The sequence below is a fragment of the Pseudopodoces humilis genome, chromosome 13 (assembly GCF_049639895.1).
Source record: "Pseudopodoces humilis isolate 2021_Gansu_Grassland_sample_001 chromosome 13, ASM4963989v1, whole genome shotgun sequence".
NCBI lineage: Eukaryota > Metazoa > Chordata > Aves > Passeriformes > Paridae > Pseudopodoces > Pseudopodoces humilis.
Window position 1 is genome coordinate 1,587,372 of NC_142212.1, and position 17,856 is coordinate 1,605,227.

The 17,856-nt window shown below is 44.5% G+C and overlaps 1 protein-coding gene across 8 annotated transcripts in view; it reads left to right on the forward strand.

The window, feature by feature from the left end:
* WNK2 (WNK lysine deficient protein kinase 2) overlaps positions 1–17,856 on the forward strand; it is a 94,675-nt gene that overhangs the window by 17,155 nt on the left and 59,664 nt on the right. For all 8 annotated transcript variants that reach the window (XM_088061631.1, XM_088061628.1, XM_088061630.1 and 5 more), the window contains exons 2-3: positions 16,207–16,379; positions 17,350–17,570. In XM_088061631.1, coding sequence (XP_087917757.1) covers positions 16,207–16,379; positions 17,350–17,570 — 394 coding nt within the window. The remainder of the gene's footprint in view (positions 1–16,206; positions 16,380–17,349; positions 17,571–17,856) is intronic.

Genomic DNA, 17,856 nt, shown 5'->3' on the forward strand with positions numbered 1-17,856 from the left:
CTTGGGGAAATGAATTGCCCATGACCCAGATGGAGCTGCTGCTTCTTCTCCTGTGGGCCTCGCACCCCCTGTCCTGCCGGGACGTGTGGCAGTGCCAGGCACCGCTGCAGAGCTGCTGATCCACCTCAGCCACCGGTCCAGGATCTCTGCTCATCCCTGCTGTTCCAGCCGGCTGTTCCTCAGAGCCCTGCAGGAGCACCGGGACTGCCCGAGGAGGGGGTTTGTGAAGCAAAGCCTCTCCTCCATCCCTTCCCGTCTCGGCCGAGAAAGCTGCCACGGGGTCCCTGGTTCTGTTTTCTTGCTAATGCTGTAGTTATTGTTGTTTGTTTGCCTTGTTATAAATACTAGTAAAGAACTGTTATTCCTATCCCCAGATCTCTGCCTGAGAGCCCCCTTGATTTCAGAATGATAGTAATTTGAATGGAGGGGGTCTACATTCTTTCATTCCAAGGGAGGCTCCTGCCCTCCTTAGCAGATACCTGTCTTTGAAATCAAGACAAGGTTAGAGAACAGGGAGCAGCTAGGCATTGACAAATATTCCTTAGGCAGGCTCACTGGAGCTGTGTGCAGGTCTGTCAGGAATAGTTTAAAAATCATTGCAAGGGAGCAGGCTGCTGATATTTCCTGTCGACTTCCAGATCCACTTGCTGCAATTCTCTTGCTCTGTCCCGTGGCATTGGTCACACACTCAATGTCACAAGGTCTGCACTGACATTGATATGGACTGTCCTGTGAGCACTGTTATTTCAACCAGCACACGGATAATGTAAGTTTGTTTTCCTTTGGTAAGGAGCCAGCCTAAACTGAAGAGTCATCTCATCTTTAAAGTGAGATGTTGGCAAGTTGTGTTTGCATTTATTTCATGAACAGGAGGTTGAACTGGTTTGAGATCACATAAGGCTTATGGTGCATAACTGCAAATAACAGCCAGTCAACAAAAACCATTCCTGTTCTGCTGCAGAGGAGTCAGGCACCTGAGAGCAACAGGGATTGTCTGGGGGCAGGGACTGCCCTGACAGTTGTCTTCAAAAAGGAAGAACGTGTCATGAAGGGCCAGAACAAGTAAATGAAAGGAGAACTTCACTTCTAAAGCAAGGCTGGACCTCAGCTCAATTAGCCTGGCAAGCCAAGAGGTCTGTAATAACTGTAGAAAGGCAAAGGCAGGGAAAAGGCACTATAAGGAAGAGAGCTGTGAAGGCTAGAGGGTGAAGTTGGCTTGGGAAGGACTGGCTTCAAGCAAACTAAACAAGGAGGAGTAAAGGTTTAGCACAGCTTTGCTTTGACAGTGACATGGCAAGAATTCTAATTGTTTTAGTATGAAGGTTGCTAAGTTTATGAACAAGATTGATTATCTGGCATGTCCTGCACTTGACCTTGGTTGTTCTCATGTAGGAGGCTTCCACAAGAAGCTCTTTCTTCTAAGACCTTGAGCTACTGCTTGTCTATTTTTGCAAAAATGTCCGCAAGATATTGTCAAAAATTTTAGGTTTCATCCAACACCTTGTACTAGTGCAAGATGGAAACTTAAAGTTTAAACCTCCCACACTTTAATTTGTAATTACATTTTTTAAGTGCTTATATTTCTTCTGAATTGTGAGGTTTTGCCTAATTTTTTTTTTAAAGATTTGTAGTATCCTGAAGTTATGCCAAGTTTGCTCCTGCAGGAATCCTTGAGTTTTGAATGTAACAGTAAAAACAAAGATTTCTGTTTTCCAGAAAGTGGTTCCTATTTAAAAAGAAGCAGGAAAAAAAAACTTTCTGCTGATGAGCCTTGGTGCCTCTAAGGCTGTGCATTTACACTTTTGTTTATAGGTTGGATTTTTGTTGGAGTTACTGGTGATGGCTGGAGGCTCAGAATCAGAAAACTCACCCAAGCATTTGATGCTGGTGGAGCCTTGAACTTGAGAGCAGAGATAAACTGATGTTTACGATTGATATTGGCTTATCCAGCAGGGGAAGTCTGGATTGGTTTTAAGCAGGATGTTGCTCAGCACAGGCAGAGCGTGTGACTTGCTCAGTGTGCGGAGATGTCGCGGTGCCTCGTGGTGCCCCATCAGCTGGGACACTGAAGCCCCAGAGCAAGGCAGGGTGCAGCATCAGTGCCTGGCCCTGGCTCTTGGGGCCATTCCTCTGGGATTCACCTTCCAGCCCAAAGGGATGGGGTCATATGTGAACTAATTTTGTCATCCTTACTTTATCAACCTTCATTTTTACAGCTGTGGCAGTGATGGTAGGGCGTTCCCAGTAGATGTTGGTGTTTCCTGCCATCTTTCTCATCTTGTTTTAAATAGCCTACTAGTAGTGATTCTTTTGCCTTTTTTTTTAATGGCAGGGTTGAAAAAAGGTTTTCAACCAGTGTTTCTACAACTTAATTTGCAAGGGTAACTGGACATCATAGAGAATCCTGCAGAATGAAGGAGCCTTATCTCGATACCTTTTAGAAATGCTGTGTCTGGGAACATTTGCCAAGGTCACATGTTTGTAAGAACACAATCTTCCCAAGGATGCTGCATGGAGTGCCTTGCTGCCTTCTGCTCAGGATAACCTGGAAGAGTTGAGCTGGTACTGTCACAGCATACCTGGTGGGGTTTGGTTGTAGCAGAGGAAAAATGCAGCACTTCAATCTCAAAAGCAGTGAAGTGTTAATGTGTCATTTTCAGGAAAGGCTAAAACACCGAGGTTAATGCTTGTTTTTCCACAAAACCTCATCTCTTGAGAGTAGGTCTGTTCCTGGCTCAGTGTGTATTTAGTGAAGCAACCAAGTAAATAGACTAGAAGAAATCGTTGGTTATTAACTTAAGCTTGGTAAAGAGAGACAGTAGTAATAACAAAAGAGGAACTAATCTGATTTGTTGTAGTGGTAAATGAGCTCTAAATTGGTTACTGTATCATTATCATCATTATGTTGAAGGGGTTTTTTTTGTGAAATAATAGCACTTTATTGGAAGGATTATTAAATTTAATTATTACTGGTTTTACTAGGCATTATTTTAACACAGTATGATTTCTATAAGGACACAGAGTGAGTGTGTGTTTGTCCTGCTCCCTTCCTGACTTTCTGTTACAGTAATATAATTGCTTTTCTTTCTTCTTGATATTGCCCTAAATGAAATGGAAATGGTGTTGCTGTTGTGGCCAAGGTTTACAGTTGTGAAGCATCTCATCAATCACACCTGCTTTGCTTCCAAATGTTTCCTTTGGCAAGAACATCTGTTGAGGAGAATAACATTATTCCCTAGGGCACCATTTTCCATATGCTCCCATTTCAGGATAAAATTAAACCAGTGGACCTTGACAGTGTTTTTGCAACCAAAAATGGGTCCTTGTGCTTCTGTTAGTAGAACATGAGCAGTATTATTTAATAATGGCATGAATCACTTCCACTGGTGCTCTTCTGGAGAGTAGTGCTGGCTGGCTGTGAGTGGAGTCGTTCCTTGGCACACGAAGCAGATGGTGTTTAGTCAGAGAAGTGTCGTATGTCCAATCTGGTGCTGCCTGGCTTGCTGACAGGGTAGTGGTTTGTGGAATGAAGAGCTTGGAGGTATGGTTACCACCAGGAGGAAGAAAACGGCTCTTGTGTATTTCCTGTGAGGCTAGAGCTGTCAAATGCCCAGATTTCCATGGGCATCTCCTCTTGATGAGTCTGTACATTTTGTGCAGGAAATTGAGGGCTCCCTGTGTGGTTGGCAGGGATCTGAGGTGAGTGGGCAGGCTGTGCTCAGCTCAGGTGTGGGCGTGTTAAATTATTGTACGTGCACATTGAGACCAGCCTGCTTTGGGCGATGACGCTCGCAGGGTGGGCTCAGGCTGACATCTCTGCCTCTCTGGGGATGAACTTGTGTGCAGAAGAACAGCCCAGGTGGGTCCATTGATAGTGTGTGCACATGAGGTTAAACAGCTGCCAAATTGCACAGTGATTTAAAAATAACCAAAACCAAACCCTTTTGTTTAAGCTATGCTTTTTGAACTTTTTCAGTACCTCCCCCCAACTACACATCAGCATGAGCTGTGAAGAAAAGCACAAACTGCTATTCCTGACTTCAGCTGGATGTTCAGGTGGACTGAAACTGCTGTGTGTGCCTCATATTGGGTACAGTCCATGGCAAGCAAGCGTGGGGCCTTGGGTTTTAATGTGTCAGGGAGTTTTAAAAACAGCCCTGCCCTCTTATGTAAGCTTGTAAGGCATTTTCATGCCTTGTGGTATTTATCATGGTATCTTACCTGCATTTCCTCTGCAATATGCAAAAAGGATATGTTTCCTGCAAGGTCCTATCCTACAACCTTTCCTTTTCCCAGGGTGAGGCAGGTACTGGTGATACATGGTTAATCCACTGCTTGCTTTTCTTTCAGCCCACGCTGCAGACATCTGTGCTTTCATTTTTGTGTAAAAGTACCATTTTCCCCAAGACTGCACAATAACTTGTTGACTGATGAAGCCCTTTCATGTACTCACCTGTCACTTTTCCTGAGGACTGTGGGAAACAGTCCCAGGATTTAAATTCCGTACAGTGAGCATCCATTACTGCTGTAAAAAAGTCTTACTCCAGTTGCAGGTTCTCTTTCACTAGTAATTAAGCTGTTGTTTCACAGCAGGAAAAAGCTTTTATTCTATGCAATCACAGGGACCTCAGAGAGATCAGCTTTGAAATCATAAGTGGGCATATTGATTGGTCTTTATTAATAGAAAAGCCTCTAAGGAGAGATGAAGTACCTGAATTTTGTAAAGTTAAAAAAAATAATAACAAAGCCTTTTAAAGTAACATGGAAACTAGGCATAGTTCCCAGGTCATTTCTCCAAACTTCTAGTCATGTTTTTCATGATGCTGTACTTGGTATTTAAAAAGTTTTCCTGAGCAAAGAGATTCATCTTCAGAGAAAAAAAAGTAGTTATTTTTAAAAACTTTAGTGAAAATGTGTACCAGTAATGTTATTTATGGGTGGATGGATTGAACCATTTTAAGGTGCATTGGAACCCAATGCTTCTTCAATCCTACATTTTACTGGCAATGCAATTTTCTTTAAAAAAACCAAAAAAACCCAAATCCAAGCAATCAAATGAAGTGCTGTTCACTCTAATTAAAATGAGATGTGTATGCACTACTTTTTTTCTTCAGATGTTTAGTTTGAAGAGATTTTAGTCCTTTTATTTACTGAAACTGATAGAGGGCAAATCTTTCTGTTGGGCTGTCTCTCTGTGGATGGGTTCTTCAGTTCCATAGCACCTTGCTAGTGTGCCTGCAGTCAAACAGCAGCCAAATGGAAAGGATTTTTTGTTTGCACGTCAAGGTAGCCAAGAGCATTATCATCTTTATAGATCCCCCTCTTAAGGGGGCTGGTAAAGTCAGTTTTTGCATTTTTTTCCTGTCAGCTGAGGTCAGAGAGGGAATAGAGAGTGGAAGGTTTCCCTATGTTTTTCTAACTTGTATTGGGTTTTATGAATGTGGGAAACAATATTTGATTAAATATACGACAAACCTTTTTTGGCAAATAGTCTCTGCAAACACTATCTTCTTGCACTACTCCATGAAATCTGAATATGAAGCTCAAACTACCAGGCAGTAGTTCTTTCCTATAACGTAGTTTTCCCATTTGAAAGCCTTTTGAGTATTCTTTAACCATCTGGATCCTGGGCTGTATCACCAGCTGGCTGGGAGACGATTCTGATCCCCCTCTGGTGTGTTCAGGTGGGACCTGGAGCACTGCACCCAGCTCTGGGGCCTCTACATGAGAGTGGTGGAGCTGCTGGAGTGATCCAGAGACTCGGAGCTGCTCCAGGGCTGGAGCCCCTCTGCTCTGGAGCCAGGCTGGGAGAGCTGGGGGTGCTCACCTGAGAGGAAAAGGCTCCAGGGAAAGCTCAGAGCCCCTGCCAGGGCCTGAAGAGAGAGGGACTGAGGACAAAGGAAGGAGAGCCAGGACACAGGGAATGGTTTCCACTGCCAGAGGGATGGAATGGGATATGGGGAAGGAATTGTTCCCTGGGAGGTTGGAGAGGCCCTGGCACAGGTGCCCAGAGCAGCTGTGGCTGCCCCTGGATCACTGGAAGTGTCCAAGGCCAGGCTGGACAGGGCTTGGAACCGCCTGGGACAGTGGAAGGTTTCCCTGCCCGTGACTGGGGGAACAAGATGATCTTTAAGGTCCCTTCCAACCCAAGCCATTCTGTGATTCTCTTCTTGAAATCCTTCAGAAAATTAAATGTAACGTTTCCTGATTATTCTTGCTTTCTGTAGAGTCTCTGTCCAATGCTGTTTGTTAAATACAGTCCACGTAATAATTCTTGCACCACATTATAAAATCAGTACTTCTGTAGGCCACAGATTTTAAATTACTAAACAGCTGTGATCAAGGAGTTTGAACACACCAACTCATAAGGAATGTGTCTGTGCCCACCACTTGGGAATCTGCAAGTACAAGACGGGGGTTGTTTTGGTGGGGTTTTTTTTGCTTATGCAGTCTTCAAATTCTTGTCATGATGGGCTGCAGGGACTCCTATCACTGAGCATCACTCACATTTGTTTAGATTTGGGGCAGCTGACTTTATGTTTTCATAGGTGGTGTCTAGCCAAGATTTGACCTTTCTTGTTTACATTTGATAACAGCCATTTGAATCAGTATTTTGGGCCTGTAGCCAAGGTCATGTGTCCTGTAACGTAACTGGGGCTGTAACAAAATGATTTCAAGTCACAAAGTAGCTCTGTGGTTGTCTCACCAAGCCTTCTCTATGTACCTTGGTTTGTTAGAGTTTCTTCAGTGAATCTGGTCATTCCTGACACTCTCAGAGAAGCTGTGCAACCCAAACTCCTCAGGCATGGCCAGCACTGCCCAGCTTTACTGCTTCTCACAGCCCATCTTTAAACCAGGGTCTGTGCTAAGGGCACTGTGCTCTCTGCACTGGGAGCTGCTCTGCTTGGCAGGAGGCTACCCCTGGCCCTGCAGGGATCAGTCCATGGCCAGGCTGGCTGTCCAGCCCCTGTGCTGCATCCCTGGCCCTGCAGGGATCAGTCCATGGGGCCAGGCTGGCTGTCCAGCCCCTGTGCTGCATCCCTGGCCCTGCAGGGATCAGTCCATGGGGCCAGGCTGGCTGTCCAGCCCCAGCATTGTTGGGCTGCTCACACACAGTTTACACAAGAAGCTCAGTCCCTCTTAGCAACCTGTCACCTTTATGCTGCAACACTCTCCTAATTCCTTCTAAAGTGCAGCATTTGTTACTAGCAATGAGCTTTTTTCCCACAGTTCTTTGTAAAAATGCAAATCAGTTTGTTAGAATTAAACCTGAGCCGTGTAAAACCTCATGAAAAGTCCTCAAGGACATGTATTTTTATTGCTTACCCAATTTTTAATTAATTTATATAAACAGATATTTTCTGTTTCATTATAATTCTTAATGTGAAGCAAATGCATTGCAGATATCTGAGTTTATTATGTCAATGTTATTACATTTATCAGCCCAAACATACAATCTCCTTGGAAAATAGCCCAGATCTGTTTCTCACATACCCATGTTGATGTTACCCTTTCGTGCCTTGCTGTCCAAGGGATGGGGAGTTCAATTTTTAACTATTAGTGTGTTTTAGTTGACAAGCTCCTGTTATTCTTTTGAGCAGGGCTATAGAATGTCAAGCTTTGCAGGAGGGAAAAGCAAGAAAAAGGAACTATTTTGTTACAGATGGGATGCTTTCAGCTTAATTCCTAACCATTATGGGAGACTGTGATGAATGGATCCTGTCTGGGAGTGCAGCATTTGCCTTGGAGTGTTTTCTAACAGGTTGTCAAGTGGTGTTAGGAATGCACCAGAAGTGACAGCTCCTTTCAGCACTTAGAAAGGTTCACAAGGAAGACATTTCCAAACTCCAGACACACAGCTCTGTTAAATATTTAGGAGCTGGGATACCCCAATCTGAAGAGTGGCTTTGTGACAGTGAAAGGTCCCTCTCCTTACTTTCCCAGAGCTTTGCAAGCATTGCTGCAAGGAATGCTTGTCCATTCTCTTGAGTTGTTATAGCAGTTGGGCTACTTGCTTTTTCCTTCGTTTCCACATTGCATTCTTCCCACTCATGTTTTCTTCTGAATTTTACCTCCAGCAGCAGCAGTGAGCAGTTGGTCCTTTCTTGCTTTGTGCTGTGGAGCAGGGCTGGAACAAGAGCAGAGTGTTCCTGGAGCAGCTTCAGGGCCTCTGAGGCTCGTGACTTTTCAGCTGCAGGAGTTTATAGAATCATGGAATCACAGGATGGTTTGGGTTAGAAGGGACCTTAAAGCTCATCCTGTTGCACCCCTGCCATAGGCAGGGACACCTTCCATTAGACCAGGTCACTCTAAGACCTGTCCAGCCTGGCCTTTGCAATTACATGGTGCTCTCCAAGGATGTGTTTTTCAAAACAAAGAGCAAATTATTTTAAAGGAATATCTTCCTGTATTTCCCCTCAAAGGTCCCTAGCTAAAACTAGAAGCAGGTTTGGATGAGAAGAGCTCTTGATACTGCTGGTTAGTGTGCTGCTCTTGCATAGATCTCCAGGGTGCACTGAGGAACTCCTTATCCTTTTTCTGTGTGTGTTAGAAATGCAAAATGTGGGCACAGAAGCAGTAAATGACTTGGTGTAGGAGGCTCAGAAGGCCGCAGTGTGAGGGAAGAACTGAGAAAGTTTTTATCCAGGATCCACTGAGCCACTGTTAAAGTTTAGATTAAGATCTGTGCAAAGACCTGGGCAAACACTTTTCTGTTTTCTAGCTGTTTTACATTCCTGTCCCTCAGTATAATTAAGTTCAGCATGTCTGTATAAAGACACATATGATCTTGGTCAGTCTTAAATGTTTTGTGGAAACAGGGATGTGAGAAGTTCTAAGATGTTGAACTCGCTCTGAAGGCTGCGTGGGCAAGTGTTCCATGCTTGCCTGGCACCAGGACAGCTCTTAACTGGGAGCAAGATAAAATATGTCCAGCTCAATAAGGCTCCAGTCATTGTGGTGATAAAAGACGTGGATGGTACAAGATGTTCTCCTGCACAGAGAGCTCGAGGTGGCTGCTGCAGCTCTGGCTAGTGAGACTGATGATGGTGATGATGAAAAACCTCATTGTGGTTTGCAGCTTCCTCCTGAGGAACAGGAGAGGGGACAGGCACTGATGTCATCCCTGTGGTGACCAGTGATAGGACCTGAGTGACCAGCATGGAGTTGTGCCAGAGCAGGTTTAGGTTAGATACCAGGGAAAGGTCTTCCCCCAGAGCATGGTCAGGCACTGCCCAGGCTCCCCAAGGAATGGGCACGGCCCCAGGGCTGCCAGAGCTCCAGGAACGTCTGAACACCACTTCCAGGGATGCCCAGGGTGGGATTCTTGGGGTGTCTGTTCAGGCCCAGGGTTGGATTCAACAATCCTTGTGGGTTCTTCCCAACTCAGGGTATTCTGTGGTTCTGTGACCAAGGGGATCTCCTCATGCTCAGTGCTCTCCTGGGCTCAGCACAGAATCACAGGAGAAATGGCTTTTTAGTGCTGCTTTTATGTGACACAAGGTGATTTTGTTAGAAGACTGGTCACATTAGAGGTATGTTCATGGCTGTGTAAGAAAGATGATTTGAGGAACTCTGAAGTTCTCACCTACAGTTTACTCCATCTGTCTGGTTTGGTGGGGAATCTTGGGGTGTTTAGTGGAATTGTGGTGGTTTTCTTACTAATTTGAACTTCTTTGAGGTAGTTTCCTAAAATAAATGTACTTAGTGTGTAATTGAAGACTGCGACAAGCCACCCTTCAGGGGCATCGTCACAAAGCCTGAAGGGCTGTTCATGGGTAGCTTCTAGGATTGCTAAGGCTGCCTAACCTGGGGTTCACTGACAAATCCAACACAGTCCAAGGGCTTTATTTAGGAGGCAGAAAATACATATTCTACTTTGCATCCTGCCACTGAGGGTAGTGTAAAACAGGGGAGTGAGAGAAAGCAGTGTTTGGCTTGGCAAATCTCACTATGGGGAACCAAACTGGGGAGTACCATTTCTAAACCATGATCTCAGACCAGCTGAGCATCCTAAGCCTGCTTAGGGCTCCTGGTGAACTATAATTAATTCACTGGTAGGAATATTTCAGAGTGTTCTACAAAGTATGCAATTGTTAGATTATAACAAGATGGGAAATGGTAACAATAATGGGATGAAAAGGCTGTTTTCTTGTTAGAAAGGCAGGATTGAATGCTGCCCCAAGATTAAATTTGCCAGAGCAAAGCTAAATCAGACTTTGCTTGTTCTGGTAATTCTTTGTGCCAAGTTTTGTTGGTGAAGCTCATTGGCCAAGGGAGCATTAACATCTGCACACTGTTTGGTAACACTGGGTAAATAATAACAGTTTTGGTGCCTCCTGCCAGGCTGCAGAGGATGGTAGGGCTTCTCTGGCAAGGTCTCTGGTGGGCAAGGGGTGGCATCTCTAGGAAACATACCATGTCTGTGTAGCAAACACACAGCAAAGAGAATCATAGAATCATTGACTTGGTTTGAGTTGGAAGTGACCTCAGAGATCATCTTCCAACCCCCATGACTTGCCACCAGACCAGAAAATACAAGGGGATTCCATTCCTATACAATAAGCTCATTTGCAAACTGCCCTCGAGAAGGGAGGTGTGATGGAAGAAGCCCACGAGCACTCTGCCCTGGGCTGCTGCTGAGACAGATTTAATGCTCACAGCACACCGAGAAGCTCAGCCCTTCAAGGGCAGTGGATTCTCTCTGGCTCCCTCCCCCTCATTTCCACCTCTCTGAAGGTGATTTTTTTTAGGCAGCAGCACTGAATTGTCTCTGTCCTGCTGTGGGCCAGCTTATGATTGAGCCTCCAAGGGATGGCTGGAGCATCCCTCCTGTGCTGACAAGTCCAGCACTACAATGAGGGTCATTTTCCTGCCCAGTTACTGTGTTTGTGGGTTTTGGGAAGTAGGTGAAGCAAAATGCTTTTTAAAAACAACCAATTGTTGCTTAAACTCCAGTGGATGCTGGACTCAGAAGGGATTCCAAAGGAACACCACGTTCTCATGACATGCCTGAAGTGGTTTTTTTGTGATTAGGGCTTTTTCCTTTCAGAGGGGGTCTGGTGTTGTGGAGCTTTTTTCACACATTGATTTCAGAGTTTCCTTTGAAAAAGGTGTTTTGTGAGGCAAGTCAGAACTGTTTTGGTATTTCATCTGCAATCACAAGCTTATGTGGAGCCTGTGAAGCACTGGTAATTAAGGAAGTTAAGGAGGTGCTACCTGAAATTAATTTAATTGCTCGTGACAAGAACTTTTTTTGTTTAAGCATGGATTGTCATGATGTGGTTATGTTGGGAGGTTTTCACCTGTAAAACACACTCTGCCCATGGTGTTGGGAGGTTTTAGCTTCTAAAACGCATGCTCTGTCTGTGGTGTTGCGTTTTTTGGGTGTGTTTGTGGCTCTTTTGGGATTGGAGATTTGGGGTATTGACTCCCCTTCCTCCTGCCCTTGCAGGATGAGCTGCTGAAGTTCTGAGGTTCAACACAAGATGTGAATCCCAGTGTTCCTCTGCTGTAAGGCTTTGAGATGTGCCTTAATCAATTTAGAAAGCAGCAAGCTATGATTGCATCCAGCAAAAAAGCCCACTCAGCCTCTTCTGCTGTGCCAAATTTAGCCATAAAGGTCTGAAATAAACTCCTAATTTTCCATAGATTTCTAGCAATGACTCAGGAAAGTAAGTAAATCTTCCTTAGCCTGTTCCATAGCTCCTGTTCACTGAATTGTGAGTATCCATGGGGACAGGGACTACTTTTATGCCTTTGGAAAATGAGTTCCCCTGGGAAACCCCCCTGCGCTTCAGTAGTGCTGCTGACAAATAGCAGGCTGTAACTTCACTGAGGGTGACTGGCTGAAGAAGAATGTTGGCTGGATTCTGATACGGAATGAAGCTGTAAAATTTTTTTTCTTGATTTGCGAGTTGTCTGATGGCATCTGCTGTTTGTTCACAGGGAAGGGATTTTATCCTTTAGGATTGCTTTAAGTGATGAGTGCTTATAAGTGAGTGTAGGGTGTCTGAATGAAAGGTCCTGTATGCTATTAAACATTTATGGCATAGGCAGGATGATACTAAAGACATAGGGCTGGTACATGACAGCAGAACTGTGCTCCTGTCTATAAATCCATGGGAAACTACAGACAGTTCCACAGGAGACAGCTGGCAGTGGATCCCGTGGCTGATTCACACGTGAGGCCGTCTCTGATTAGAAGAGCAGTTGAAGTGCATGAGCAAAAGTACATAGTTGGAATGCAGATGTGAAAATGGAATGATCTGAACAGATGTTCATTCTGTCGATGTAGGGATTTGATTTCTGTCCCTGGGTCAGAAGTGCCTCTGGTTTTTCTTCATCACCAGTGTGGGTCAGGCTTCTGTGTGATGGACGTGACCCCTGCCCTTGTCTCTGACCTGATGCTCCTACTTGCCTTACAGTCAGGCCTGTGTCTGTTCAAAATGAGACAAAGTTAAATAGCCTTCAGTAAATGCAGCTATGTCAGTTTGAGAATTTAAAAGCAAAACACAAAATTCTTAAGAAAACAGTATTTATAGGCTAGCTGGACACAGAAATCCTTAGGCTAGGAAGTAGGTAAGATATCCAAGTGTTTAAAGTAGTTTAAAATTTTTTAGCATTTGTGAAAATTCAAGACTTTAAAAGGAGAAAATTAAAAAATCTGTGAAACTGCAAAGCAGCGCAACTTTCTAGTTTGCAACAGCTGTGCTCCAGACCCTGCTCCTACATGGCTCTACGCATTGAATGTAAAAAATTTATGTAGTCTTTGTAAGAACCCCTTCCTTCATGGTGGGGGGATGGAGTTGATTCCCAAATCTGTTTGCTCCTTGCAAAGAATTAGGCAAGAAGTTGCCCCCAGACAAGCTATTGACCTCGTTTGTTAATCTTGGAAATCTTCTGAAGGCTCAGGTGAAAGCCAGTCTCCTGCTTGTATAATTTTCAGATCCTTAGTCAGAGCCCATATGTTATAACCTGGAGGAAATGATGCTTGGGGATGACTAACTGAACATGTTCCTGCTGTTAATTTGGGTGCCATTCCAGAAATTTAATTTGTAAGTTTTCCCTTTCCTTTTGTTAACACATTTACTTACTAATTCCTGTCTTTGCTGTTGTTCCCCATAAGGAACTTAATGAAGGGATAAATTTTATATTAACAGAGAGATGCATTTTTTTGCCCTGGCTGTGATGAGTAGGGAGAAGCAGAGAACATACATGTGTTGGATTAGCAGAAATTTGATTATAGATAGGGTATTTATTTGTATCTTCCTGCTGCAAATATCATATTAATCCAGTTTAAATGAGTGTGGGATTTACCAGGATTGAGGCTGTAAAGTGCAAATTGGAAATTCATGGAATCACAGAAAGGTTTGTGTTGGAAGGGACCTTAAATGCCATCTTGTCCATGGGCAGGGACACCTTCCACTATTCCAGGCTGCTCCAAGCCTCGTCCAGCCTGGCCTTGGGCACTGCCAGGGATCCAGGGGCAGCCACAGCTTCCCTGAGCACCCTGTGCCAGGGCCTGCCCACCCTCACAGGGCAGAATTTCTTCCTCATACCCAGATGATCTTTAGGGCTCCTTCCAACCCAAACTATTCCATGAGTCCATTACTACCTTTCTTTGTCATGACCTTTCCAAACCATCCTGTTCTCTATCTTGAAATGTAATGCCTGGAGGTTGTTTCAGGCTTACACCCTTGGCTTCAGGATGAGAACATTTTGCCTTGTGTGCATTATCCGATGGGGAATGAGTGTGACCCCAGTGAAGGTTTCTGGGGTTTGGATTAAACCCTGAGTGAGTCATGCAGTTAAACAGGTGTTTCTGCTGCTTCAGAGTAGAAAACACTTTGACCCTTAAGCCCTTTCAGAATCAGCTTATGTTTTCACCAGCGACTCAAGTGTCAGGTTCAGCCTGGAGGAATTTAGAGGAGGCTGCTTGAGCCCTGACAGCACCAGAGGCCCCTCCCGTGGTGGAGACCGCAGCCACAGGAGTGTCCGCTCTGCCCTGGCCCTCACCTTGCCTCTCCAGCTGGAAAACAATGCTCAGATATCAATCTGATGAAAAAAAAACCCAACAGATTTACAGATTTTTTTTTTTCTACTGTAATTACAAATAAAACACACATTTGCCTTCCAGAATCACTATGTTGCAGTTGCCAAAATGACACTGCTCTTAATATGTAGAATATACAGAATATGATTGTCTGCTGAAGGCCAGTTTTAAAAGTTACCAATAAAGTAGCGGTGGAAAAGTTCTCATGGTACTCAGAAACCTGGAAATGAGAGTTAATGCCTATGGTATTACTTTTTTTTTTCTTTCTTTAATTGGAAAGTATTTGCAAATCTGCTGGATCTGTGTGGCCATCTTTCCTTTTCTCTGCCAGCTCCCGCTCTGCTCTTCCTGCCTTGCACAGGGACTTGCTCCTTCTCCTTCCTAGCAGCAGTGTGTCTGATTTATTCTACAGGTTTTAAATTAGAAGGAAACTCAGCAGTAGGGAAGGAGTGATGGATTTGAGAGCAATTCTGTGGCTCCTCTTGCCTGACTCGTTAGACAGCCTGGTTTTTTGTTGGGTCTTTTTTGGGTTTTTTTGCTTTAGAAAAAAGGCAGCTGGTACAGAGCAGGAGAGGGGCTGCCTGGCTGGGCTGTGGGTGTTCTGTGTGTGCCTGTCCCTGTGGGGATGGCTTGCTCTGGCTGCTCTGGGGACCAGACCAGGTCACCACGGTCATCCTGCCCTGCCCAGCCCCAGGGCTGCTGCTGCTTGGGCAGTGTTTGGTCTAATGCTCCACAGATCTCAGAGGGAACAGAGAACGCCCTGAACAGCCCCAGAACTGATGGAAACTCTCCCCCCATGCACACACAGCACTGTGGCAGAGTTTTGTCATCCACCAAGAGCCAAATCATGCTTCCAACCCTGTGTTTCCTCTGATGGTCTCCGTGTAAAGCTGACACGTTTGTAGCCATGGGAATTCTCATTCCCATCTTGAACTGTCTGGGATTGTGGGTGAGGGCAGGCTGTGGAAATGGCAGTGGCTGATCTTTTTGCATCTTGGCTACAAGTCAGCTGTGTTCCCATTTAATTCACTGTGTGTCCACAGGAGTGCAGCTTGTATAGGCATGCCTAAAGTGACTTGAGAAAGGAAGAAGTCTGAGGTTTAAGTATGAGCTAATTCATCTTGGTGATTGGTGATCCTTTGGCTTTCTGAGTAAGAGCACCTTCTAAAGATCCCAAAAGCTCAGTTTCTAGGGCAGGGGTGCGCAGTGCTTTGGCCAAGGGGGGAGAACCAGGCAGGCATGATGGTGGGATCTGGGGTGGAACTCCCCTGCTGCTCTGTTCCATCGTCCTAAGAGGATGGAGCGAGTGTCCAGGCTGCCTGTTGGAGGTCTCCATGTGCTGGGAGGGGTCAGGCAGCCCTGGAGCTTTTCCTGAGCCATGAGAGGGGCAGAGGGGCTCTGTGTGCTCTGAGCAGGGTCACATCACAGCCCAGAGCTTGTGGGAAATGCCCTGAAATTCTCTAGGAAAACTGGAGTAGTAGAACATGACATTTTCACATTTCTAATCTAAAGAATTTCCGTGCATATGCAGCCTATGGAAGAAGCTGAAGGACAGCTGGAAACACTTCCTTTACCAAAAAGAAGGGAAAAGTTTGTAAAATAAAGCAGAACAGCAAACACATAGAAAAATGGATGTATTTGGGTTTTTTTGGAAGATGACATGGTTTTTATTTAGTCTGAGGTAAAAAGGATGGGCTGTAGAGCCTAGTGTGGTAAGCAGGGACCTCAGCTGGTGCTCTGTGCCAGAGCATCTCAGGAGCAGCTGAGGGCAGTGGGACCCATCCTGGCTGTGAGAACATCTGGACCTGGAAATGACATCCTGTGGGTATTAATCCTTTGGATAAGGAGCCTCACAACACCCAAACATGAAGAAATAGCAGAGGGTTGGTCCATCATGCCACGGGTGTGTTCATGGGTGCCTGAAATATTAGTGTTGTCATGAGCATGGCATAGCACAGGCATCTCTTTGTCTTCCTGATACTGGATTTAGGCCGAGTGCCCTAGTTCATACACGCTGCTGCTGTCTTACATAAAAGATTTTATAATTGCTCTTGACACAAGCATAAAACAAATTGAAAATTCTGAATGCCCTGGCAGTGCAAAGCCTTTATCTTTGTCCGTCACTAATAATAATGTCTCATTTTGGCTTATAGGACAGAAAACTCACAAAAGTAGAGAGGCAGAGATTTAAAGAGGAAGCAGAAATGTTGAAGGGTCTGCAGCATCCAAACATTGTGAGGTTTTATGACTTCTGGGAATCCTGTGCAAAAGGCAAAAGATGCATCGTGCTGGTTACCGAGCTGATGACCTCTGGAACGCTGAAGACGTAAGTACTGTGCTCCTGGCAAGGGGCTAAGAATAGCAGCAGGCATTTATAGAAAAATCCTACTTTTGTATGCTGAAAAAAGCCATCTCCAGATAAAAGCAAAAAATGGAGCTGTTCTCTGGTGTCTGTCATTTGTCCCCACATTTGAACTGCAGTTATTTGACAGTCAGAATTTTGGCCTCCATCTCTTTCTGCCTGCTTCCCTGTTTCGGTTATGCAACTCGAGACTGTTCTCTGGCGTGTTTTATCTTCCGCCTGTGACGTTTGCATTTGTCAGGGTGTGTTTTGTGCTTGCTTTTGTGCTTGTATTTGCACGTTTTGTTAGGGAATTCAAATGGAACAGCACTTGAATGGTAGAATCTCTGAGAAGCTGAAGGTGCTCTGGGTTATCTCCTAAACAATATTAATTAATAGCTCTGGTACTGACAGTCTTGTTAAGGTTGATATAAAGCAGTTGGCATGGATTCAGGAACAGATTTTCAGCCCCAATGGGAGCAGTACTCAGCCAGTGTGCTACTCTGCCAGTGCATTAGCAGGCCCTGCATCTTCCCCAAATGTCCCCTCCCAGCCAGCCCTTCAGGTAAATGGAAAGAAATGCAGGTGCATGGTAACAAGGTCCAAGTCTTGTGGTTAAAATTAAACTTCAGTATTCTTCTGATTTGAAATATGTGAACATATTCTAAAGATGTTCTCTGCATGAAATGAATTGCTGAACTATTAGAGTTCAAAATATTTGGTTGTATTTGCCCCGAAAACGCTTATTATCGTCTTCTCTAAAACTGAATGCTCTAATTCCTCCTTTCAAAAGATTTGTTTCATTTGATTTTGGGATATTTCTGTGCTGCTCTTGTGGCATCTAGTAAGGGGCTTTTATCCACAGTGGTGTTTCAGCTGTTAAAGCCCTTCAAATCCCTAATAAACTTTTTTTCATTTCCTTTATACCCACTTGTGTGTGTGTGTTGTGTTCTAGGTATCTGAAGAGATTTAAAGTGATGAAACCTAAAGTCCTGCGGAGTTGGTGTCGGCAGATCCTGAAGGGTCTTCTTTTCTTACACACAAGAACTCCACCAATAATTCACAGAGACTTGAAATGTGATAATATTTTTATTACTGGACCAACTGGATCTGTGAAAATAGGAGACTTGGGTCTGGCAACACTCAAGAGAGCTTCGTTTGCCAAAAGTGTCATAGGTAATGCTCCTGTTCTCCTTGGCTTTCCTCGGTCAGTATCGTGGCTGTCTATTTAACATCTTCCTTTCCCATTTTGCATTAGTGGTTTTTAAGTTGAGATTGGTAATTAGAGGTTAAAATGGGTTTGGGACTGTTGCCTTTATACCACTATAAAAATGGGAATCACTAGGTAATGGTATCATAACTTCCTCTTCTCCTTCCTCCTCTATCATCCTTAATTTGTACCAAGCCCAGTACCAGTGAAGTCAAAACAACAGAAATTTCAAATATGGGCTTGGCTGCTGTG